Source organism: Heloderma suspectum, chromosome 3 (genome assembly GCF_057233095.1).
Source record: "Heloderma suspectum isolate Gila_16-S chromosome 3, 16-S_ref, whole genome shotgun sequence".
Taxonomy (NCBI): Eukaryota; Metazoa; Chordata; class Lepidosauria; order Squamata; family Helodermatidae; genus Heloderma; species Heloderma suspectum.
The window spans coordinates 245,069,821-245,095,787 of NC_139460.1; the positions used below are offsets into that span (position 1 = coordinate 245,069,821).

At 42.3% G+C, this 25,967-nt stretch overlaps 1 protein-coding gene across 4 annotated transcripts in view; it reads left to right on the forward strand.

The window, feature by feature from the left end:
- Positions 1 to 271: 271 nt before the first annotated feature.
- Positions 272 to 25,967, forward strand: part of RAB11FIP2 (RAB11 family interacting protein 2) — a 43,171-nt gene continuing 17,475 nt past the window's right edge. For 3 of the 4 annotated variants that reach the window (XM_084846103.1, XM_084846105.1, XM_084846104.1), the window contains exons 1-3: positions 272 to 2,046; positions 13,282 to 13,724; positions 19,850 to 20,318. In XM_084846103.1, the coding sequence (XP_084702229.1) occupies positions 1,697 to 2,046; positions 13,282 to 13,724; positions 19,850 to 20,318 (1,262 nt within the window). In that variant the 5' untranslated portion in view covers positions 272 to 1,696. Of the gene's footprint in view, positions 2,047 to 12,045; positions 12,650 to 13,281; positions 13,725 to 19,849; positions 20,319 to 25,967 lie in introns of those variants that run through there. The other variant, XM_084846106.1, reaches the window with a different exon arrangement.

Here is a 25,967-nt window from a genome sequence, read left to right on the forward strand (position 1 = left end):
TGGCAACCCAGAAGCTGGTTTTTAGTCGTCGAAGATGTGAAGTAAAGAAAAGCAGCATCTGAGGGCCAAAACAAACATGACTTTAAATGTCCATCTAGCAGCTACGTCTTTTGAGGGGTCTTGGAGGCAGAGGGGTGCTTGCTTTTGCATTTTTACTCTAGACTAGGCACAGGGCCCCCGATTCAGATCGGGATCCTAACGTGAGGTTAGAGGCGCGTTTAAGTTCCGGGTCGGCGCCCCTACGTCTACTCTAGCGTAAAAACGAAAAGACGACATAGCTGCTAGGCACACATTGAAAGCAATGTCTGTTCCGGCAGATACAGAGGATGATTCCTTCAGCAGAAGGGTGCGGATTTAAACGCTACACCACCCATGCAGAAACGCCTGCATATGGCACTGATGCACTGCTCATCGCCGCTGCTTCTCCACGAACGTTGCTGGCGCGCCCGTGACCTCCCACGAATGCTCGGTTTTCCTGGCAGCCTCTTTCTTCGTCCTGTCGCCGTCGTCCATGTCCCTCGAGAAGCCGGCCGCGCCAACTGCGGGCTGGGCAAGGCGCGGCGCGGCGCTCCGGCAGCGGCTGGGCCCGGGAGGAGGGGGAGAGGCCCGCCCGCCTGAACCCTGCCCTCCGCCCTCTGACCGCCCAAGGAAAGAGGCGGCGCCGCCGCCCGTTCGCTCCCATTCAGCAGCGCCGGCTTCGGCAACATGGGGAAGGCGGAAGTGGCGCCTTCGGCCCAGCGGCTCGGGCGTCTCTGCCCAGGCCGGGCAGCTGGGCAGCGCTGAGTCCCCGCCCGCGGCGCGCTCTGCAACCAGGCCCCGCGGTAGAAGGCCGCGCTGGGTTTTCTCCTACCGCCGCAGCGGGCGGGAAACGGCGGCTTGGCCTCTCCCTCTTTTCTCCCCCCAGCCGCTTTAGTGAGGCGACCAGAGAACTGTAAGACTGAAAGGAGGCCCGGCGGAGACCCGTGGGGGGGGGGGCAGGTTTACCTCAGCAAGGACGCCCTTCCCCACCTTCGGTAGACTGGGGCGATTTTCCGCCACTCGCTGTTATTACTGCCCCCTCCCCCGCGCCGCCCGCGACAGAAATGAATTACACAGTATTCTGTGCGTAGTTGCCGTAGAGGATGTGGGGAAGCCCAGCGGGTGTTTGGTAGCCAGGGAGAGTGCGAAATTCCTCCCTGGGTGGTTTCTCTGGTTGTTTAAAATCTGTAGCCCTCCAAGCCGCCCCACCCCAGCTTTCAAAAAGCCCGAGTGGGGGAATGGAAGTCGTGCGCACGGAGGACTGAGGTTGAAATAAAACGCTTCTGTGTTAAACTTAACGGTTTTTCTATTACGTTTTGCTATGTTGTGTTCTGTGGTTTTAAGTTTGTTTTGTGACCCGCCCAGAGTGCTTTTACTAACGGGTGGCATATAAAATAAATAAAAATAAATAAGGCGTGAAAGGTGTAGATGAATACAGGGCTGTGGCAGGAAGGAAAAAAATAAGTGACAAAGCAGTGATTTTGAGGGGCAAGCCAGGTTAAGAGATCCGGTCTACCTGGTCTTAGTCAGCTGGCCAAGGAATAGTTTGAGACTCTTGAACATATATGTATCAAGGCTCTATAGGATTTTGGTGAGCCTCCCCTCTGTTACGCCAACCCTACTTCTAAGGTAGCTTACCTTTGTTGCTGTTGCTGCTTGAACCCCCCTGTCCGGTACTATGTTGGCAGAGCAAGCCCAGAAGTGGTTCCCAACTCATGTACAGGTCACAGTCCTTCAGGCCAAAGACCTGAAGCCAAAGGGCAAAAGTGGCACTAATGATACATACACTATCATACAATTGGGAAAGGAGAAATACTCCACCTCGGTGGCAGAGAAGACCCTGGATCCCATATGGAAAGAAGAGGCCTCATTTGAGTTGCCTGGATTGCTGATGGAAGGGAATTCTGAGAAATACATCCTCTACCTGATAGTTATGCACAGGTCTCTTGTTGGGCTTGATAAGTTTCTGGGACAAGTGGCAATAAATTTGAATGATATCTTTGAGGACAAGCTAAGAAGGAAAACAGAGTAAGTGTTTTTTTTTTTTTTAAATATATATATATATATATATATATTGGAAATGTTAAAAAGTAACTTTTTTGCCTTAAAAGTTTATCCTTTTCACCTCCAGAAACTCTGAATTTCTGACAAACCCTAATTTATAAGCTAAACAAAATTAACAGGGGTATGAGTGTACATCATTTTGTTCTTATCCATGGGGTTCTAGCCTTCTAGGATTTTGAAAGTTTGCACATCCAGACACAGCTCATTGTTGATGTGTGGTCATGCATTATAATTATTTGCAAGTAGTAGGTAGCGCCCCCCCCCCCCCCCGTGAATTGTGGGACTGAGTTACTAGTCTGTCAACAGAGGGTATTTGGGTAATACAGAGCAAGCTGTGTAGGAGTTTCACTTATGCTTTTTTGATTGGAACCAATATGTAAGACTTAAATACAGTACAAACAAATTTCTACCATTGTGTCTCTGTACTATGAAGTTCATCTTTCTGAAAATAGTAGTTTTAAAAAAACCAACTCTGAAAAAAAAAGAGTACTTAGGCCTACTTTTCTGGTGTGTAGGCTCTCTATACCTTTGCTTTTCCAATCAGAAATTATCTGATCTTCTGTTATTCCATAACACATGAATGTGTAAATAATTACATTTATGAGTATGTGATCCCTTAGGAAATCCATTCATTTCATTACCATTTACACATCAAGTGCTTGGTATTGTAATTCAGAATAGCAGGCACAATATAAGGTGTGCACAGTAACTTCTTGTACACCCCATACAGCTTCTACTTTATTGGGATGGTATAACACACTGGAATATTTGATTTTTTTTCAGTTAGGTAGCTTTGGTCCTCAAACTGCAAAGTACAAACAGCACTCAGAAGTATTAACTATTTCAGTTTGTTCCATGTAATGTTGCTATTAGATATGGAAGAGTTATGGGGATAGATATATGTCAACCATCATCTTAATTCATGCTTTAAACATAATGAAATGTTTATATTATTTAGGAGGCAATGAAGTGTGTCTAAATTAATATTATTAGGCTGCAGTCCTATGGTCCCTAGAAGAGTGTCCCAGGGGCCTTAGGATATATCAGATCTCCCTCTCAGATGGTGGAGAGAGAGGTTTGCCCTCGGGGGTGGGGGGAGATCTGATCTTGGATTCACCCTTCCCAGTCCCCATGAAAAGTTCCATATCACTTAACTCCCAATGTTGGAGCTCTAACATCAGGAGAGATAAAAAGGGAGTCGATCAGGGGCATACTGTGGGCGGAATGGGAAGTCCCTAATCCATGTTCCAACACAAGAGGAGATTTATGCCAGACCTGGAGCGGGCATAAATAATGTCTCTCGCATTGCTTCTAGTGGGAGGGAAGTAGGTCATCTCTCCCATCCACATCCCTGCCAGCATGAGCCTGGCAGGGATTGGGATCTCTTGGAGGCTCCCAAGTTGGAGCATTCCAAATTGAAAGGATTGCCCAGTCAGCTGCAACACTGTTCTTGCCAAACAGTGGAGTACATCTCAACCAGACAGTGGGCTGGTGTGCATAACATGGCAGCTGATTGTGGATTATTTAGCCCCAATGAGCTGTGGTGCATGCCAGTCACCATTCTGAATATGCAACCCCCAATTGGGGGTTTACTGTGTTGTCTGAACCCGGCTTAATTCGGGATGCCATATTCAAATCACTCCCGGTGCACTTTGCGGCTCACCAAGGCTTAAATAATCTACGGTGAGCTCCGTGTATCATGCAAACCAGGTCAATCTGTTTTGCTGTGGTGGTATTCTATAAGGCAGCCTTACCCAATCTGATGCCAACCATATTGACTGGGGATGATGGGAGTTGTACTCCTACACATCTGGAGTGTACCAGTTTGGGAAAGGCTGCTATAAGGTAAAACTTCTACCATTATGAAGTTTCTTATTCACAGACTGCTGCACAAAATAATTAATGGAAGAATAATGGAATGAAATATTCAAGAAAGCAAAAAATGTATAATAAGGAAAAGTGGAATGAGATGAAAACCAAACCACTTTATTTGAGAGCTGATTCACTTTTTGTAATGCGAGATTGCAACATTTCCAGAGCAATTTTATAAAGATGTTGAAACAAACTGATAAAGTATGTTTGAGAGGACTCACTTTACAATGTGTATTGGATCTCCCCCTACCCTCCTCTCTCTCTCTCTCTCTCTCACACACACACACACACACACACACTCTCTGTTTGAAAACAGGAGTGAGATCAAACTGGTGATAGAATGTCAAATCAAGAATTACATCATTCATGCATGTACTGAGTTTCATTTGGACGTCTCCATGCTCATGGGAGATACTACATTGCGTGTTTTTGGTCCTCTTGATAATGGCTGAGGAAGTCATAACGGTGTTTGAAATTCAAACATAGAATTGTATCCTGAACACAAGTACTTTGACTCCAATAACTCAATATTCAAGGGAGATAACTGTTTGGGCAATCATATCTCAGCTAAATAAGCGAAGATATGAACAAGCCTTCTGCTTGTTCACATGGGGCTCCTTTTCTCTTCCCTTTATGGCATGCGTGAATACAGTGCAGAAGTCTCTAGTTAACCACAGTTTCGATGTCGTCCAGACTTGGAAGTGATGGTTGCTAGTTTTGGAACAACCCCGAATCCTAGACCAACTTCAGACTGTGGTTTAGGATCATGACTTGTTCTGAAGCTGGTAACCCTAGTTTTTTGGATTGGATGAAACAGGAAACTGTGTTTAATTACAGACTTCCTGGTTTAATTGTGGGTCCTGCAAAGGGTCTGTGTGCACAGGCTTATGTTGGCTTATTAGCTCAGGGTGCAATCCTATGGTGATAGTTGTTAGTCTTCGAACTTGGAGGCTGATGATTATCCAGTACAGAGCGGCTGGAGCATGGAGGCAATAGTCATCTCTGTGCTCTGGCCGCCCCTCATTTTTGGCTAGACAGGTGGGGGGCTTTGGAGATGGAGGGGGGAGGCCGCGTGGTGCTTTGTAGCTGAAATGGGGAGGCCACGTGGCGACATTTCTAGACTTCAGAGTTGGAGCCCTGATTCCAACCTCAGAGTCCAGAAACCCCAAAATTCTATGTTCCCTAGATGCTGTCTAGGGGCATAGGATTGCTCCCTCTGTCAATCAACTATATCAGTGGATTTCAAATGGTATTTCAGGGATTCCTTAAGTTGCTCAGAAACCTTGTGTTCTTCATTGAGAAGACTGAGATCCAATGTGGCGTAGTGGTTAGAGTACTGGACTGAGACTCGGGAGATCCAGGTTGTACTCCCCACTTGGCCATGAAGCTCACTGGGTGACTTTGGGCCAGTAACTGACTCTCAGCCTAACCTATATCACAGGGTTGTTGTGAGAATAAAATGGAGCAGAGGATCATGTAAGCCACCTTGGGTTCCTTTGAGGAAAAAAGGCAGGATAGAAGTGTAATAATAAAAACGGACAAATGTTCCTGAAAGATTGCTTTTCATCACTACCAATCTTCCCTGCAGTGTGCATCCACAGAAATAATACTGGAATAACATGGGCCAGTAAAACCCATCAGGTCTTCCTGGTGTCCTGCATGAATTTGCTCTCTACACAGTGGGGTTCTGTGTCAGATGTGCAGGAGTTCCTCAACATGCAAATCTATGTCGAAATAATTACCTAAAGGTAGAAAACCTCTATTACTACCATTGTCTCCCTCAGGAATCTGTTACCTCCATGATATGCCACATTTGCATGTTTTGAACAATTTACAAGAGTTCAGCATTATGCTTGAATGAGGTATTTAGGGCTAACATGTTGTTTATACATATTTTTTGTTAACCTCTTGGATATCAAACTGAGAGAGCCCCTGCCTCTTTTACTCCAGGTAGAACATCTGTTGATGCATTTACTAAAAAACAAAAAAACTACACCAATATTTTTTGTTGGAAAAAGCACTGCCTTGGTGGCCTCTTGTTAAAAAGGGTGGTATATTGATTGTGATGATAATAATAATGATAATAAACAAGGCTACTTCCCTTCTCATGCAATGCCCAACTTTTCTGTGGTAATCCCCACGCTCCATTTTTTTTTAAAACAAGTTTCATTCTTGGCTCTGCACTTTTCCTCTCTAATGCCGGAGCATCCATCACATAAAACAAAACAGGCAAAAAGACAAAGAGAAATTAAAAAGCAGAAGATCATCTGTTGCCTTTTCAGCAAAGCTACCTCTCTCCCATTTGTTGTATTGGGATATTAGCCCTGTGCCGATATTTGGAATGTACAAAGGGATTTGGATTGTGTTGGCCTGTCCAACATCACCTGCTATTTGCATATTGGATTTCACAGTTGCATAAGGGCCTGCATATGTACAGCCTATTGGCTGTAGGCGCAAACTGCTCAATGTGTATAACTTGGTTTTGTGGTGTACACATTGTACAGTTCTAGCCTATATGTGTTAAACACTGCTTGTGAAAGCTCCTTGTGCAATTGTGAAATCCAGAATCCCAGAGTAGGGCAGTGCAATCCTGATCCCCTGCTGCAAATGCTTTAGGAACAGGGCTTTAGAATTACTAGCATAAGATCTTGACTGGTATTGCTATAACATTAAGGGGTGGGGGGGATCATGTTTTTTAGAGAATTGTTCCCTGCAATGTGGAAGTAGTTGTGGGTTGTGAATGGGCACAGAAGTCCACCTATGTACTTATACCGTTTTGGTCTGCATGTTGTTACATACTAATCTTCAGTAAACTAATACAAGTAATAGATCTCCAATATATAGTGCTGTTATAATTGTGACATATGAAAACATGACAGTTGTGTGGTCATGTGACATAACTATCAAAAGTGCATTGTAGAGATAGAAGATGTACTGTCTTCAGGGATGCAAGAATGAGGAAAAGTTAATCACGGTGCTATTTAGAAATTTGACAGGACAGATGGGGGGCAGGTAGCATATTGGTTTTTCAAATATGTCTAGTATCTGGCTGTGTTGTGTATCTGGGGCTTGTGAACAAGCACAACATTTTTGAAAATATGCAATTCAGATTCTTAGTTCTAAAACAAAGTTTGATTTCTAACAGTATAATCTTGATTTCCTTCAAAGCTGCTAATAAATACATATTTCATTCAATATGTTTTCTTGCTTTTGGATCCATTAGCAGACCTAGTGCGTTATAGCCAAAGTGACTTTTTAACGTTGATATAACCTCAACATTGCTTAGTTCAGGGATAAATGAGATCCAAATATTTGATGAAGTGTCTTTATTGGTAATATTTCTAGTTTTTAATATATTTAATAGTTTCCTCCTTCCAACACAGCTGTACATATGGTTCTCTAAGAGACAGACTTCATAGTCACTAGAGTATTGCAAAAAAGATATTTAATATTCTGCACAATGCCGAACCTTGTCGGCAATTCCCGTGTGTGTGTTTTTTCTTGTAAGAAAAATGAAGGATACTAGCTGATCTAGAATTCCTAAGAAGACTTCAGAGCATGCAACCTGCAGGCTTTTTTATCAGGGAGAAATGTGTTTGCCAGTCCATTGTGGCTTTAATGATGTATTAGGCCACAGGCTAATAGCCTCTTGAACGTTAACACTTTAAAAGTTGCTGTTGGTTGCACCTTAAAACAACCATATGCCTTTAAAAATAACCTGAATGGTGAAGTTCCTTGAAGCAGTGGTATTATTAGAAGGCCCCCTTTATCGTATATTTTAATATCTTCATTCTGGCACAAGATTTAAGAAATGAAAACAATGGCTAATATAGCGTGGCACATAAATATTTTTATTCCAGAATCTTGAGTGTGAAAAATCATTAACTGTTGAAAGAAAGAAGAAAGGGTTATTGAAATTGCTAGTTCAGATTTGGAGCAGGTGGTGGTCTTCAAGGCTTCATTTACCATCCTTGTGTTGTTGCATTAGGAACACCCAAGCTATTCATATTGCCTTTTTCTTGATTAGATACTGCTGAGTGTAGCAGCATTTGGCAGCATAAGGCTTGTTCACTCTTTATTTCTGGGAGGAAAAACAATAGTGTCTTTCTGCCAGCACATTTGATACTGCTGGCAGATCAACTGTCCCCTCCCCCTGCAGCCTCCCATGCTAACCCCAAATCTGTTCCAGAGGGTTGGGGGACTCTCCAGAGTAGATCTGGGGTTTGTGCAGGTGGCTGCAGTGAGGAAGAGGGGAAGGGAAACTCCCTTTCCGCAAGAGGAAGTCCACTTGCATAACATTGGATTTAGCCCTTAATCTGCTGTAAGCCTTCAGTGTACTCCACCTTCTCACTCTTCTCCCTAGCATAGAATTAAAAATGAACCGTACTATACCACGTTTGTTTGGGTGATCAGGGAGATAATACATTACATCTGTTCTGAGAAATAATGGAAGTTTTTTTGACAGTGGTCTGAGAGATACCATATTCAAATAAAGTGGTACTGTCTGCTTCACACTGTCTGTCTCTTTTGGCCACAGAGAAACTTGAACCAGACTGACGTTTCTCACTTGGAAAGTAAGCATTGCAATTTGGAACAATGTTGAGACTTTCACGGTCATCTGATTTTTGGTTTGGATCAGTATCATGGGAGGAGTAAATAAACGTATTGAACCTCTATATGTTGAAGAGTCTTTTGATGTATTTTCTAATCGCTGTATTTTGAAAATTCTCAAATCTCAATAAGCAACGAAATTGAACATGGATGTTACCATTTTTGTGTTCCATAAAGGAACCATAATAGAAACACATCATCACTCCTGTTTTTTGTATTATCAATATAATATGAAATTCTCTTAAATGTTTTAACAAATTGAAGTTTTTATTCTAAGATTTCATTAAATTTTACCGTTTTGTTTTTTAGGAATCTAAGGGCACAGTCCTACAGGGATGGCCATAATCTTCCAAACTCAGAGGCTTATGGCCATCCAGTGAAGAACTGGAGGACCAGTGGAGATGATAATTGCGTCTGTGCTCCTCCCGCTCTGCATTTCAGCTAGATGGGCTTTTTCGCCCATCTGGCTGAGGCTTCGAGGAGGAGGAGGGAAGGAGGCTGGGGAAACTGGAGGAGTCCTCATATGCCAGCCTCTCCTGCTCCCTTCCCTCCCCACCCATGGAACCCCTTTACCTTCCCTCTAAGCCAGGGAGCAGGACAGCTCACCTAAGCGAGCAGGGAGGAGCTCGGACTCTTGGGTCTGAGGGATCCGAACTATCCTATGGCTCCCCAGATGCCTAGGGGCTATAGGACTGCTGTCCAAGTCTAATTTTTACTGGTATGTAACTTTTTAAATGGGAGGTTGTAGACATGTGAATCTTTGTTTTCTGTATTTCTGTACATTGGCAATGCCTTGGTTCACACAAAATGATAAGCCAGAAGTCTATAGAATCCTGGCTTATCATTTACAAGTAAGCATGTTGCTGCCCACTCTCTGATCGCTCTGGCTTAGCTCCTCCTGCCAGCAGGAGCTGTTTCAGTAACCAGGAACTCACCAGCAAGAAAAATCTTAGTGTTGTGTCTGAACCAAACTCCTGGTTTGTTCCCAAACAAGCCAGGAATTGTAAGCTGACTTCAAACCTTGCTCCAGACTCTGGCTTGTTAGGGGAGTGACAAACCAGGAGTTCCTGTTGGGATGCAACACTTAAGTTTTTTCTTCAGGCTCATGAATGATAAGATAGGATTCTCCGGAATTCTGGCTTATTGTTTCATGTGACTGTGGCCATTATTTTAATTGTGAATTTTAAGGGAAGGTTTGTGGTAGAGCACATGCTTGACATGCAGAAGCATCAGGTTCACTCCCTGGTATCTCCAGTTACAACAGATGCTCTGACGTGGTATAAGGCACCTTCACCCTTTTTGGTGCATTGTGTGGAAGTAGCGCAAACAAAAATTTAAAAAGCCATTTGTATATTTCTATGGTTCTAGTGCATTGTAATATAAAACATGGAACTAATATTGACGGCATGTAATATTTCAAGACGAATGCTATGTGCATTGTTGCTGTTCCCCTGCTTGCTAAGCATGCTTCTGTGTAATAAAACATTCCTTGTTTCCATTCTCTTTGTTCACGTTCAGTTTTTCATGAGGTTTATGTTTGTTCTTATTTTTTTATTAGAAAAATGTATATACCACTTTGAAAAAAGTTTCTATGCATTGATTCTACTTCACATCCTACTATAGATTTGTGTAGGGAAATTTCATTAGCTCACTGGACATGTTCCTCAACCTCTTGGCTGCTCTGTTCTCTGGCAATACCACTCCTACTTAATCCAAGCTGAGGTGGGCAGTCTTCTTCCAACTCTCAGGGTGGTTATGTAGGAGTCGGAAGACAACTGGCTACGCTCCCCGTCTCCACTGGCCAAACGATTGCTCTGTCTTCGCTCCCCTCCCTCCGTTACTCAGTAAAGTGTAACCCAAATAGTCTAGGTGGGGCAGGAGTCAGGACAGGGGGACACAAACAGGCCCTTGCTGGTGTAAAGAGGAATCTAGTCCAGCATGATAATCCAATTAAGTAAAGTTTATTAAAGAAAGAAACAAGATAGTGAAGGAAAGCTTTTAAGTATGCAAGATAAAATAAGAAAAGCAAATCCTAAAGACCAAAATGCTGGTCTATCTTCAGTCTGTGCTGTCTAAGCTATCAGAGCAAAATAAACTTACATTCCTGTGGCAATCAGCAAAGTCTCTCATGTTGGTCAAAGACAGAAAAGATGGGCAATTCAGAATGGATATTATGTCATGTTTTAAGCTGTTTGAGGTGATGGCTTCACCAACCAATGAGTTCACGTATGCAGGATGGGCCCAAAGGAAAGATGAGTTAGGAAGGTGAGAACTGGTAAGGAATCTCTTTCCTGCTAGACTGTTTTGTGTATCTGAGGTGCTGCAGGATGGGAAATGACTTGAAAGATGGCTCCAAATGGAGGCTGCTGTTCCAACCACTGTCTGGAAAGCTAAAGTGTCAGCTTTGCAGTCTCGGGCTTCTTGACAACTGGTTAATGGTAGCAATAATTAAAGCTGGTGTTGCCCATGTAAACCTTAGCCATGGTTAAGGCCAGTAATGGTGGACAGGGCAAAGGGAATTCATGTTAGATGGACTGAGATTAACAAGTGCATAAGCTACTTGCTAGCTCCCTATTCCTTAATTTTAGGAACCACAATGGTTAAAATAATAAGTTTAAATGAAATATAGAGCAGTAGCAGAAGCCAGTGATGATAAACATTTGGAGGTGTGATGTGGTTTAGAGCATTGAGAAAGAAAAATGCAGCAAGCAAAAGAATTGAGAACGTATAACAGGTTTAAGCTGTGGTAAGAAGACAAATAATCAAAACATAATAATAAACAAGATATAATGAGAGTCTCTGAATAAGGATTTTAGTAGAATTCTTTGGTATTAGATCAAGAACAAATGCTAGAAATATTGTGGAGAGAGAACCAGCAATAATGAAACCTGGGGGCAGGGAAGAGAAGGAACAAGGATAATGCCCAAACTACAAATGTGATAAAACTGAAGAATGAACACTTTGAGGAAAACCCTGCTGATCTATATCATCAGCCCTGCTGATCTATATCAAAGGTTCTTTTGGTTGAAAATCCTGTCTGCTGCAGATGGTCAGCAAGATGCTTCCAGGAAGATCCCCATCAAACCAATAGCCGTTCCCACTGTTGCCTTCCAAGAGTGAACTTGGAAGTTCTATTTAGCTATCATGGTTAATAACTATTAATAGATCTATGTTCCATGTGTGATGCTGCTTATAGAGAGTGTGGGGAAGAAAGAGAGAGAAGATAACTGTGAAGGTTTAGGGAGAATACAATAAGTTCTGTCTTCTCCATGTTAAATTTGATATAATATGGTATATAAGCTGAAATAGCTATAAGACAACTAGAAATCATGATAAACGTAAGTACAGAAGGAGGGAACAGAAAGATAGACCAAGATATCATCAGTATAAAAATGATATTGCAGACCAAAAGAAGAAAATATATAGGCCAGGAACTGAGTTCTGACGGATCCCAATAGAAAAAGAAAATTGAGAAGTGACATAGGAGTGAAAGCAAGAAAAACTGGCACCACCAAATCCCTGCTGCCCCCTCCCCCAGAACCAATGAGAACAAAGAAGCAGAGGGTGGTCAGTGTATCAAAAGCTGAGTCTAGATGAAAGAGAATAGGAATGGAAAAGAGTCCTTGTGACTTAGCATATAGGAGATCATAAGAAATTTTACATGGTATCAGTTGAATATTGAGATTGAAAATTAGACTGGAAAGGTTAAACAATTAATTATAAGAAAGAAATAAGGCATTGAGAAGACATTCATTGCTCAAGTGGTTTGAGAGAGATGGTGTGGTCTTTCTCTGTGCCTTAAAATTAAGCAGGAATGAATTTTGAATTTACTCACTGAAGTAAGGTAAACAGCCCCTTGCTAAACATATCAATAGGGATATCTGGCAATGAAACTGCTAGTTTATGAGGGCTGATGTATTTTCACAGATTCACAAGAGCTACTCCAGCGTAGTGGCTAAGAGTATGAGCTGCAAGTCTTGATTCAAAAGTCATAGCCATGAACTCTTCAGATGGCCTTGGGCAAGCCACCCTCTCTCAGCTCCAGACCCTCGCTCCCTCTGAAATATGGAGATAATAATTCAGGGTGACTATGACTGCTAAGATAAACAGTGTCTAGTAGTTTTACATAATTTAATTATTAATTCATTTATTGTGTATGTGAAGTGCCTTGAACTCTCAAAGGTGCTATATTACTTGTTTACTCTGGCTTTTGCCTGATTGTTTTATTGGACTGTTCTGTGTTTTAGTTGCAATTATGTTGTAGGTTTTGCCTTATGCTGCTGGTGGTATTTTTTAATGTTTGCTGTTTTATTATCATATCACTTTATTATATGAATTGCATTGTTGTAAGCTGCCTTGGGATGGGTCCTGCTTGGGAGGGCTCCTGCCCTGAAAGGTGACCTAGAAATATTTAAATAAATAATATATAAACGCTAAGCAATATTTGCTGGAAAATGTTAACTTTCATCAACCTTAATTTAAATATTTGGACTGCAGAAGCAGGAAAGGGCTTATATTGTGATACATGTATTGAAAGCATTATCCCAAATCATTGATATTTGTAGATCATGTATCTTCCTTGAATTATATGCTCTTGTAGTTTTACATTTTCACTAGTAGGATTAAATGGTGATAAAATAAGATGTAGGTTAAATAGCTATAATTTTTTTAATGTAATGTTACATAACTTACAGTGTGCTATCTTCTCTTTTTAAGGTGGTTTAGTCTAGAGTCCAAACAAGGGAAAAGAAGTAAAGACAGAGGAGAGATAAAGGTCAATATTCAGTTTATGAGGAACAACATGACAGCAAGTATGTTTGACCTCTCAATGAAGGACAAAACTAAATCTCCTTTTGCTAAACTAAAGGACAAAATGAAGGGTCGCAAGACTGATGGGACGTTTTTGGATACATCCTCTGCAATCATTCCAAGTACTCATATGCCAGAAATGAACACTGTAACTTCTTTCAGCGAAATACAGTTAAAATCAAAACCAAAAAAGCCTTTTCTTTTGGGACCTCAGCGACTGTCTTCAGCTCATTCAATGTCTGATTTAATTGGGCCTCAGGTGACTTCAGAAAAAATGAAATCAGGCACAGTTGGCAACACATACCTCTTCAGACGTCAGCTTGAGTCTGTTGGTTCTGTGGATGAAAGTGGTAAGTAGAGATTTCTTAATTGTTGGAGTTTGATGTGAGAAACTTTAGCAGATTCCTGCTTGTTGCTCCCAACCTGATATATTTGCACTCTTACTCTAAAGGAATGTGTGGTTACAAAACCTCACAGAGCAGTGTACACTGATACTGTTACAGGGCAAGGCAAATGGAGCAGATCAGTACTGTTTGTCAGCAGCAATCCTGTTTCAAGTAGCTTAACACCCATACCATATGACGTTTATGCTCAACTTTGCTTCACATTTATTTATTTAATTTTAAAGGATGTATATACTGTCCTTCAATTAGATATTTTCAGGGTGGTTCACATAATGTCATTAACATACAATAAAGAAGACAACAAATAATACAATAATTAATGGCAGCATCAAACCATTTAAAATAGCTAGCAAAGATAAAACTACTTCAGCTGTTAAAAGGCCTGAGAAAACCAAAACATTTTAGGGCTGTGTATCTTTGAACTATTAATCTATTAATGTTGCCTGTTCCCAATGCTGTGATCATGACTTGTTCAGTTCTGCTGATACGATATAGGTTAGTTTGTGGTGCCATTGTAGCACAGTGGATTATGATTGTATGCTAGCCATTTTGCCCCATTCTGGACATTTATTTGGTGGTTCACTGGTTCTTAGGGACAAACTATGCATTACTTTGAAGACGTACCTAGCAGCTATGACTTTTGTTTTTCTCTAAAGTAAGCACAGGAGACCTGATTCAGCTCGGGCCCCTTAGCATGGGGGAAGGGGTGGCTTTAACCCTCTGTCCTGTCCTGTGGACCCAGTTTGGATCTGGTTCCCCACACCTACAATTTACATTGACAAAATGTGATCCATTAAACAGGTGAATTACTTTTTACTAAAGTAAAATACACAGCTCTATCTCCCTGTGACATCTGAATCAGGAGAGGCTGTGCAAGTCCTGAATCAGTGCCTAGAATCAGTAATGGGCTGGATGAGGGCCAATAAACTAAAGCTGAATCCTGGCAAGACAGAAGACCTGTGGGTGAGTGGTTCCTGAGTCTGGGAGATAGGCTCATTGCCTGTTCTGGATGGGGTTGCACTCCCTCTGAAAGATCAGGTCCGTAGTCTGGGGGTACTCCTAGACCCATCATTGTCGCTGGAGGCCCAAGTGGTCACGGCGGCTCGGAGTGCCTTTTACCAGCTTCCGCTGGTTCACCAGCTACGGCCTCTCCTGTACAGGGATACCTTGACCATGGTGGTACAGGCATTAGTAACCTCAAGACTAGATTACTGCAATGCACTCAATGTGGGGCTGCCATTAAGGCTGGTCCGGAGCAGCTCGGCTGTTGTCGGGAGCTGCCCCTTTTCAGCATGTAACTCCTTTGCTTAGGGAACTGCACTGGCTGCCTATTCACTACCAGGGCAGGTTTAAGGTATTCGTACTAGTGTACAAAGCCCTAAACAACTTGGGACCAGGATACCTGAGAGAGCACCTCCTTCCCTACCAACCTGCCCGGTCACTGAGGTCATCAGAGGGCATGTTCCTGGTGGTTCCACATGGACCTATGGCCCGGTTGGAGTCCACCAGGAGAAGAGCCTTCAGTGTGGTGGCCCCCTTCCTGTGGAATTCCCTACCTTTAGAAGTCAGGCAGGCGCCAATATTGTGTTCCTTCTGGCGCCTCCTGAAGACGTTCTTTCAAGAGGCCTTCCTTGCATGACCAGCCATGGTTTGTTGAACTCCACTTTGTTTGGATTTGTCTTTTTTTAAAAAACGTTTTAACTCCTTTAACCATTGTTTTATTCTTTTATCATGCTGTTCACCACTCCGAAATCTTCTGATGAGGAGCGGTATATAAATATTGTAAATAAAAAATAAAATAAATAAATACTAAAATGCAGACGGAGGAAAACTCATGCTGAGTCTGACCGAATGCAGGTTAGAGCTCATTATGGAGCCTACTCTGTGGCAGTCAGGGTGACAAAGAGACAGTTCTTTTCCACCAGCATTGCATCTTCTTGGTATTGTCCAGTGGAGCCTTTCTGAGTGGTTCACAGCCTGTTACATTCTGGGCCAGGGAGAAAGACTGTGGAACCCTTGGTAGCATGCTGTGACGAGTTTGCACGGCACCTTGAAGATAAAGTCGCTCAGATTCGTCATGAATTGGACACCACAATTAATGCAGTTCCATTAGTAGAGGCATCCAGAGCACCATCTGGTCCAGTTTTATTGGATGGGTTTCAGTTATGGAGGCTGAGGATGTGGACAAGGTGCTTGGCCAAGTCCGGTCAACCACCTGTGCGCTCGACCTTTGCCCTTCATGGCTTATTGCATCAAACCAGGAGGGGATGTCTGGCTGGGTCCAGGAGGCTGTAAACTCCTCCTTGAGAGAGGGAGTGGTACCGGCATCTTTAAAAGAGGAGTAATTAACCTGGACCTGGAGGACATTAACAACTGAAGGCTGGTGGCCAACATCCCCTTCCTGGGCAAGGTGCTGGAGCAGGTAGTTGCAGGACAACTCCAGGCACTCTTGAATGAAACGGATTATCTAGATCCGTTTCAGTTGGGCTTCAGACCTGGCTTTGGTATGGAAACTGCCTTGGTTGCCCTGTGGGATGATCTCTGCTGGGAAAGGGACAGGGGGAGTGTGACCCTGTTGATTCTCCTGGACCTCTCAGCAGCTTTCGATACCATCGACCATGGTATCCTTCTGGTTAGGTTGTCTGGGTTGGGAGTTGGAGGTACTGCACTGCAGTGGTTCCGCTCCTACTTGGATGGCTGATTCCAGAAGGTGGTGCTGGGGGATTATTGCTCTATGCCTTGGCAATTATGCCATGGGTTCCACACGGCTCTATTTTATCCCCTAGGTTGTTCAACATCTACATGAAACCACTGGGGGAGGTTATCCAGAGGTGTGGGCTGAAGTGCCATCAAAATGCGGATGACACCCAGCTCTGCCTCTCTTTTTCATCAAACCCAGGTGAGGCAGTGGCTGTTCTGAATTAGTGCCTGGGCACGGTAATGGACTGGATGATGGCCAATAAACTGAAACTCAATCCAGACAAGACGGAGGTACTGTTAGTGGGTGGTTCATCTGCCCAGCTAGGTGAGCCCCTGCCAAAGGAAGTGAGGTGAGTGGCTACCAGGGAGAAGGCCTTCTCTGCTGTGGCACCCTGGCTGTGGAATGAGCTCTCTAGAGAGGTTCGCCTGGCACCTACGTTGTACTCCTCCTGGCGCCTGGTGAAGACCTTTTTATTTCCCCAGTATTTTAGCATTTTAGCATCTAGTCTTTTAGCTTTGGTGTTTTAAATCTGTATTTTAAATCTCTGCATTGCTGCTAGGTTTTATTGCTCCGAGTTTTATTGTTTGTTGCTGCCCCTCCCTAACCCTCACTAAACAAGTGAGTTTAACCGTACAGACCATTTCCCAAACTTTCAAATACCATTCATCAACTGACGGGGAGTGGGGAGGCAGGTATGTTTGTTCACTTTTTACTTATAAGCAGACACGCTGTGGTTAATAAATGAATCAACATCTTGGTGTCCTTTGAATTCACCATCTTCTTTACATAACCAAACAAAACTATTAATGGATCCCAAGGGAGCTCATATCCCACAATGTTCTTAATCTCCACCAGGATTGATCTCCAAAATTTCTCAGTCTTGGGACAAACCTGCCAAATATGAACAGTGTCTGATCTATTAGAGCCAAATCTCTAGCATCAATCATCAATTCCTTGATATATCCTGCTGAGGCTTTAAGGTGTCAAATACCTTTTAAAAAGGGGTTTATAGAGACTTTCTTTTAGATTCACACATACTGTGACACCACTTTTGAAATGCAGGGTCACGCTTCTTCCAGAACATCTTTCCTCAAATCATTATCCCATTTTGAGTGGGCACTGGTAGCCACAATGCCTAAATCTGCAATGATTTTATACCATTGGCTCATCAGTCCTTTAACCTAGTTGTCAGTTATCAACCTTTCAAACTTAGTGTTGGCACATACTGGCCTGTTTTTCAAAACTAATTTACCAACAATATGTTTAATTTGTAAATACTGAAAAAGAGTTGTTCCGTGGCTCTCACCAAACCACTATAAGGTCTTATCCTGCCCTGATAAAGAGCACACTGAAATTGAATTGCACCCCGCTGCTCCCACAAATGCCTGTCCCCCCCACTAGTTTCAGCCCCTGCCAAGCTAAAAGGTATTTGACTTCAGTCCATTTATAGAAACATAAGCAGAGGGTCTAGCATAGATCAACTTAATCCAACCCAAGTAACCCAACTAAACCTATTCTTTCCAAAAACTGGCAGAAATAACTCCACTCCACCCAGTCAGAAGCCTTCTTGGCATTTAAAAACCAAACTCCAGAGGGCTTCTGAGACTGATTCAATAAATGAAAAATGTTTGTGAGCAAAAGTATATTTGTTGAAAACTTATGACCTGATAAACAGTCTGATCCTTAACAATTATTTTCCCAGTTATCTGATTCAGTCTTTTCACCAGAATGTTTGTCCAGATCTTGAAATCCTGATTTCAGAAGGCTATTGGTCTGTATGACCTATGTTTAGTCCAATATTTTCCCTCTTTGGGATTATAGTTATCTTGCTTCCTCCCAAGATTTTGGGAGGCAGCTTTCCTCCATAATCTTATGCAAGGCATATAATAAGGGTATTAGGGCAACGCTGAAAATCTTCTGTAGTATTCTGCCATCAGAGCATCAGTTCTGGGAGCCTAATTATTATTCAGCTCTTTAACAGTCTCGCAGAGTTCCTCTAAAGTTAGAGGTCTTTGTATTTCAAGGATGTCTTCAAATGCCAAGTTAGGAAGCTTAATGTTTTGTTTAAAGGCCTTGATTTTATCCACTGCGGGCTTTTCAGAAGAATAAAGTGTTTTATAGTAGTCACTAAAAGCTCTTAACTATATCCTTGGGTTTGACCAATTCCTTATCATTGCCCTTTAATTGCAATATTGCTCTATCACATTGACTCTTTATCAAGTTTGCCACAAGCAGTTTATCAGATTTATTCCCTTTCTCATAGAAATGCTGCTTTAAATATCACAGAGACTTCTCAGTTTGGGTACAATTGATCAAATCTTGTTGTTTGTTAAGACCTTCTAGCTTTTTATATATCTGTGCTGAACAGGTTTGCTTATGTTCATTCTCCAGTTTTATAGTCTGAGGGGCCAGTAATTTTATATCCCCTTCACATTATCTTTAAATATGAAGATTATAAACATGCATTGTATAATGCCCTGATCTGCCACTGACAGGGCATTGAGTTGAAAGTACTCATTCATTGTGTAACATCCCAAGTAACATCCTGATTCTGCAACAAACATTTATCTAGTTGCCAGGTCCTTATCCCTGACCTTTCACTTTCAACTGCCCATTCCATTGATATTGGAGCATGGATGCTGTACACCTGAGGGCCTATTGACATTTATGTACTAACTGTTGTTTGGTTTCTCTTCCGATCATATAACTCTTTTGCCTTTTATGATCTTGTCTTTCTGTAGTTTCAAAGCAGAAAGTCCTATAAGCACTGAGTGTGGTGTAGTAGTTAGTGTCAGACTGGGAAGCTCCAGGTTTAAATCCCCACTAGGTCATGTTGCTCATTGCGTGACCTTGGGGAAGTCAATTTCTCTTAGCCTGGTGTACCTGAGAGGGTGATTGTGAGGACAGAACCATGTATGTTAGCCTGTCCTCCTTGGAGGAAAAGTGGGATATAAATAAAATTAATAATAATACTGCACATTGTCTAGACATTTTATAACTATCTTTTCTGCCATTTTATTAAAGCTCAACTCCGTTTCATTCACTTCTCTATTAAATTACTTTGTGACAGGATTCCAGAGCCTTTTCCAGCGCATATAAACATAGAAGAAAGCACAAGCATGGTGTTTCAGTGGGAGAGTTAAGCGTGGGCTCAGATTCCTCCCATCAAATCAATGAAACTTGAAAGTGTCTAGCTTTGACTGGATCATGCCCCATATTTTAAAACAATTTAACATCTATTTGAATAAACTGGTACCGATTGTAATAAGTGCAGACTTTCTGAAGGTTAATCGTGCAAACTTTGTGTGTATGTATTGCCAAATGTGATGTCATGTCTCTGGTTGTCCACTAATGACAAAATTGTTTGCAGGAAATCTAAAATCTCCACACAGACGGACATTAAGTGCAGATACAACTAAAATGAGCCAGCTCGACAGCACAGTTGTTGATAGTGACTCAGCTTTTGGAGCACAAAATGACCCTTTTACAAATGTGAGTGCTTCACTGCCTCAGAAGTTTGCCACATTGCCAAGGCAGAAGAATCCATTTGAAGAAAGTCGTGTATCATGGAACCAAAATATAGGTCTGTTTTCAAAGCCTGCTGAAATAAAAAAAGATGTTAAGAAAGAGAAAAAGGAGAAGGTTAGTCTCTTTGAAAGAGTGACTGGGAAAAAAGATAGCAAACGGTCAGATAGACTTAGCAATGGAGGATCAGATGGCTCCACCGACTTGAAATCACCTGGTGCTTTTGGTGAAAACCATCAGGACAGTTTTGATTTTGATTCAACTAATCCCTTTACAACAAACTTCAAGCCAACAAGTGTGCTGCCATCTTCTAGGTAAGTGCTGTATTTATATATGATGTTTTGAAGTCCATTCTTTTCAATAGAAATGAAAACATGAGCATTTGAGCAAACATTTTTCGTGCTTTATTTAATTAGGACTATAGTTTTTATTATTGTTTTTAATCTTTTCAAAAGTATGCAAAATCCAATTCTATCTGTAACTTATAGAACAAAAAAAAGGAACATATCCCGTGTGTGCCTCTTCTGCTTTAAAATCGTATCAAAAAATGCCGTGTATCTCAAAGCCACTGTTCCAAGGCCTTGGTCCATGTGCCCCTATTATGAAAAGATTGGAACAGTGTCTGTGAGATCTAAGGCATTTTTTATTATGATGTCTGATGCCCTTAAATTCCATTCAAAAACCATCTTCAGGCAGCTACAGGCTCTGCAAATGCAAATAGCTCATTAAAATTCAGTTCACAGCTTTCTGCAAATTACGAATAAAAGACCAACAAAACCCTAAAAAGGTAGCCATGTTGGCTGTAAGGAAATCCAAATTTGGGGGACATCTCAGTTGGTCTAATGAAGATGTTACAGTATTTTATTTATGTATCTATTTATTTACTGCACATTTAAACCACCCAGTAACTGAAGTTCTTTGGTTGGTGTACAATACATTAAAACCATACAGTAGAAATATTAAAACAAAAAATAAACACAGCACAGAATAAAATGGCCTTTGGGCGGTTTATGGCCAAGGCTTTTGCTTTTTTTAATGACTTGGAGAATACAGAATTTAGCCATTCAGCAGTGGAACCCTACATTGGAGGGAGAGGATTATAAACCTCTTGAAGCTGGGACTTTATTCTCTCAGGGTTCCTCCACTTCAACTACTAGGTAAAGCTACACAATTTGCTTTATATTTACTTCCTTTAGTACAACATCTAAAATTACCTCTAGCATTGTTAATATAAAGACTGCCTAGTTTACCTCTACTTCTGTTTTCCACCGACCAAGGAACTTGTCTGATTTGCCCAGGATGGAGACAATTCTGAGTTAACAGAATTCTGGTTTGATATTTTCAGAAAATGGAGGATCAACTATTGTCTCCTACCTTCTTGTTCCTTGTGGGCCTAGGGTCACTGAAACCATCAAATCACTTGATAGAGCCCAATTTGAATATCTGCAAACCCTCCTCCACCATATTCTCTTAAGATTGACTATGCAGATATCATGATTCCAACATGGTCAGTATTTTTTCCTCCCATCTCACATCCACCCGCTCCTGCTTTTTGTATCATCGTGCCTGATGAAGAGATCTGGAGATCTCGAAAGCTTGCACATTTTGGGACTTTTCAGTTGGCCTAATAAATATATTGCACTAATACAGACTTTGAAACCCTATTACTGCTAAATGACAACTGGTGCTACCAGGGCCTAACAGAGGCTAACAGAGAGCCTGGTCACCATTAGTGACAAGAATATGCCCCAGGGTAATTCATATTCCATGGGGTTTTTTTTCACATGCTGCTAAGGACTGTGTAGGCAATTTTTAGGTACCAGTGATGACCAGGCTCTCAGTGAATGACAAGCCAGTTGTCCTTTAGTGATAATAGGGTTATGTTGTGTCGTTTAATCCTAATCTGAATGTTTGAAAGTTTCCTCTTGCAAGCTATTCGATTGCCTTCATTAGTCTAATTGCACCCATTCATTATAGTGGCTCTCAAGAGGTTAATATGTAGCTATCTGGCATGGCAATCATATATACTGAACATACCTAAGGACAAATGTCAACTTAAATATAAAAGTACTTCATAAAATAACTAGTTCTGTGTGCAACATTTCTATTAAAAATGTTTGTTTTTTAAGCTACACTACAGTAGGCTAATACACTGATGTGAAAATTTCTCAATTTACAGCACTTGACAGGTGCTAAAAGAAAAGCATCTTTAATTTTAATGTGTTGTTAGGCCCTCTTTAGAGGGATTGTGCAAGTTATTAACAAGGTCCTCTGAGACAGGAGACGGGTAATTAACAAGACCTACAGAAAAAGAGTTTGGGTAATTAACAAGCTCTTAGGCACTGGACACAGGGTAACAAATAGTCCAGTAGTTAAAGGCGACAGGTTGTTACTAGCATGATCATATGCCAGATTTGAGAATGTGAATAGATAGGTGTCTCAGTGAGGTGTCTAATTAGTATTTTTTATTATATATAAACTCTTTAGATTACATTCCTGTGATATAACAGTCATGGTAATAGCAACATACACACCTATGAGATCCCTTTTAAGACTGAATTTTCATTTAAAAATTGGCAATAAATGTAGTGCCCTTTACAAAGATTACTAGGGAGAAAATAAAAGAAAATGACATATTAGGAAAAAAGCATTATAATGAGGCAAATTACGTGTGGATGAGAGATGAATACATAATTCATCCTTGTGAACCGCCCAGAGAACTTCGGCTGTTGGGCGGTATAGAAATGAAACGAATGAATAAATAAAACAAATTGGATAAAAGAATGAGCTACGTGTGCCAAAGTTTGAGTAGACTTAACTTGAATGTAGGTGGAAAGATCACACTCCAGAGCTTAGGTGGCTGTTGGCCTCCACTGCAGGATGGGGATGGGTAAAAACATATTCTGAGTTGTTCTTGGGGTACATAAAAGGTTGCTTTCCAGATTAATTTTTCTGCCTTCGGTAACACTAAAGGCCCATTGGCCGTGGAATTAGCTGAAATGAGGGCAGGACTCAAGGACATCACTTTCCTGAAAGTCAGATGTGGGCATCCCATGGGCCACAAGCTGCCCTCAAGGCCCTGCAGCATGACAGTACCGTAGTGCCTCCTCCAATCTCCTCCCTCCCGCCCCTGCTACTGCTGATAACAATGATATTTTTGATCCTCTCCTGCTTAATGATGAAAGTAGAGTACAAAGGACACTCTAGCCCACCGTATTCTGTGGTTTTTCTATCAGATCCTTGAGAAACTGGAGTACAGAGGGCTAGATCATCCTTTAGTATTCTAGCACACTGTACTCCATGATTTCTCTCCAAAGGATGAGAAACCTGATAGTGAAAACATGGAATACAGTGGACTAGGGCTTGCTCGTAGCTTCTCACTCAAGAATTTGAGAGAGAAACCACAAAGACATGCAGGCTAGACCAGCTTCCTCTCCTCTCAGAGAGGAAGGCCTTCCCCCAGAAAGGGGGAGATATGGTGGGGGGTGGGGGAGGCTTAACCAGTAAAAAGGTAATGTAAAGTGAATAGGGGGAAGTCTGTTTATGTGTGGTGGTGGTATGTGTGTGTGTGTGTCGGAGGGAGGGAGGGAGGAGGACCCAGTTCCAAATGTGGACCTGCCCACCACTTCCCCAACCTGGTAACCCTCCAAAAGTTTTGGACTTCAACTCACATAAGCCCCTGCTAGCATAGCCAATAATCAGGAATGCTGGGAGTTATAGTCCAAAATACTGTATCTGGTGGAGGATTTCAGCTTCCTTGCCCATTTTTTGGTGAAATTTCACCACCAGCCGTTGGGGAGGGGGTGGGGGTTATAAAAGGAAAAAAATGTCTCCATTGCAACAAATGGAGAGTTTTTTTCTTTTTAAAAACTCCCTTCCCCTCCCCTTCCACCCTCAGGGTATGTGTATGAAATTTCACCCCAAAAATGGGTGGGTGGGGGAAGTTGAAATCCTTCTCTCTCAGAGCACCATGGTCCCAATCTAAATCAGGGCCATGTGCACTTACAAGAGAGTAGAAAAAACTAGCATGCATAGCTCCACTGTGTATGCTTTAATGAACATTTAGTTTGGCCCTGGCCTGTCTGATTAGAACTTAATTGTATAGGCAGTGTTACTTCCCTTCTCTCTCTTCATCTCCACTCCCAAATTTAGCCTTAGTTCTATAGGGTAGTATCCAATGTTAGTCCTATGTAGACCTAAGTTAGTCATGACTGAAGTCATCATTCACTTCAGTGCCCTACATAGGACTAACATTGGATACTTCCCATAGGTTAGGTTTTGAATCAAGTCCTGTGTTTTACTGTAGTTTACTGTCCTGTCCCAGTGTGTTCTTCGTGGCGTGTGTGTGTGCTGGTCTCTTAATTTGTGTGTACTGTATGTGAAATTGACTTCACATACACACACACACACACTGCTGTGACCTTGTGTGCACACAAGTACTCACTTTTATTAATAAAGCTCATAACACATTTGTACATTATAAAACCAGTTTGTGGTGGTGGTATAGCATGTGGTGCCCCTAGGCAGAGGTAGAAGCAGAAATGCTGCTGTCACAGCTCATGCCCAGCTGAGTCTCTTTCTCCCCCCGGCCCCCTTAAGGTAAGCAAGATATGCTACCTTTCTGCACTGCAGGAAAGAACGAAGCAGAGGGAAGAAAACTGGGCAGTCTACCACTACTAGTCTGCTCTTGCATTTGAGAAGGCAACACTAGTCTGTCTTGCTAGAGGCAGAGAAGTCGGTGGCAAGGGGGGATGGGCAAGAGTGTCCGCAGGGCAGACAGAGCATGAGGGATCCTCCCAGCCTCAACTCCCTTACCAAGAAGAAGCTTAGGCAGCCCACTATGGAGAACATGGGGTAGGGAGAGTGTGGGGCCACAAGATGATGGTTTCCAGCACGTCTACAGACCACCAACAGCATTGGTGAGTTGTTGATGTTAGACAACCAGCCATTCATTTTGGTTGGGTTCAGGCACCTGATAGAGCTCATAGTCTCATGCTACCCGCTACTGTCCTGCATTTCCATCAGTAGGACAGTGATGCCTTCTCTGTACTGGTCATCCAGGGCGAAAGCGTTGGCTCAGCTGTGGAGGGGAGAGCTGCAGGTAGTACAATTCACTTCTGCTATCTGGAGCAGCCAGGGTGGAATGTATGCCTATGTGTCCCTGACAGCACAGTGGTGGGAGTTTCCTGAGAGTCAGAAGGCAAGGTATATAAAGGCCCTTCTTCACACAGAGGCTGGATTTGCAAGCATTGGCTTCATTGCAAAGAGGATGGGCAGAGAGGTACCAGGTAGCAGCCTTCTGTCATTGTCAAATGCCCACATGTCCAATCATCTGCTTTTCACTTGTGACTTTGGTGCCAATTTTTGAGCTTGTCAAAAAGGTTAAGTTAATTTTGTCTACCATATTCAAATTGTCTTCACTCACAGGGTCAACCACATTTGGGATTCTTCCTTCGTTTTCATCTCTGAGATGAGCAGAACTCGCCAAAAATCCACAAAAATCTGTAGTCTTAAAATGTCGTCACTTGCAGGGTCAACCATAAGACTTTTACGATGGAGTCTTCCTTCATAATTGCATTAAAGTGTCATTAGAAAACTGGTCTACCGTCTCTTCACATAGTTTTCACTATCAGTAAACTGCCATCTGGGATTTTTCCTTTTAAACATGCATCCAATATGCCGCCTGATGCATCGACTATGTTGTCACTCCACCTCCAATGCTGTCAAGCAACTGGTGTATGCCAGTGACTGTCAATACAACCACTGGGGGTAGTGGGAACAAATCCCTTAAGTTCCCTTCCCACCCCCAAACCAGCTTTGATGGTGCCTAGCACAAAAGCCCCAGTAATTCGGCAGCTATCTGTCTGTCTGTCTGTCTGTCTGTCTGTCTGTCTATCCATCCATCCATCCATCCATCCATCCATCCATCCAGCGGGCGCCTCTACAACGTCTGCTGCCTTCAT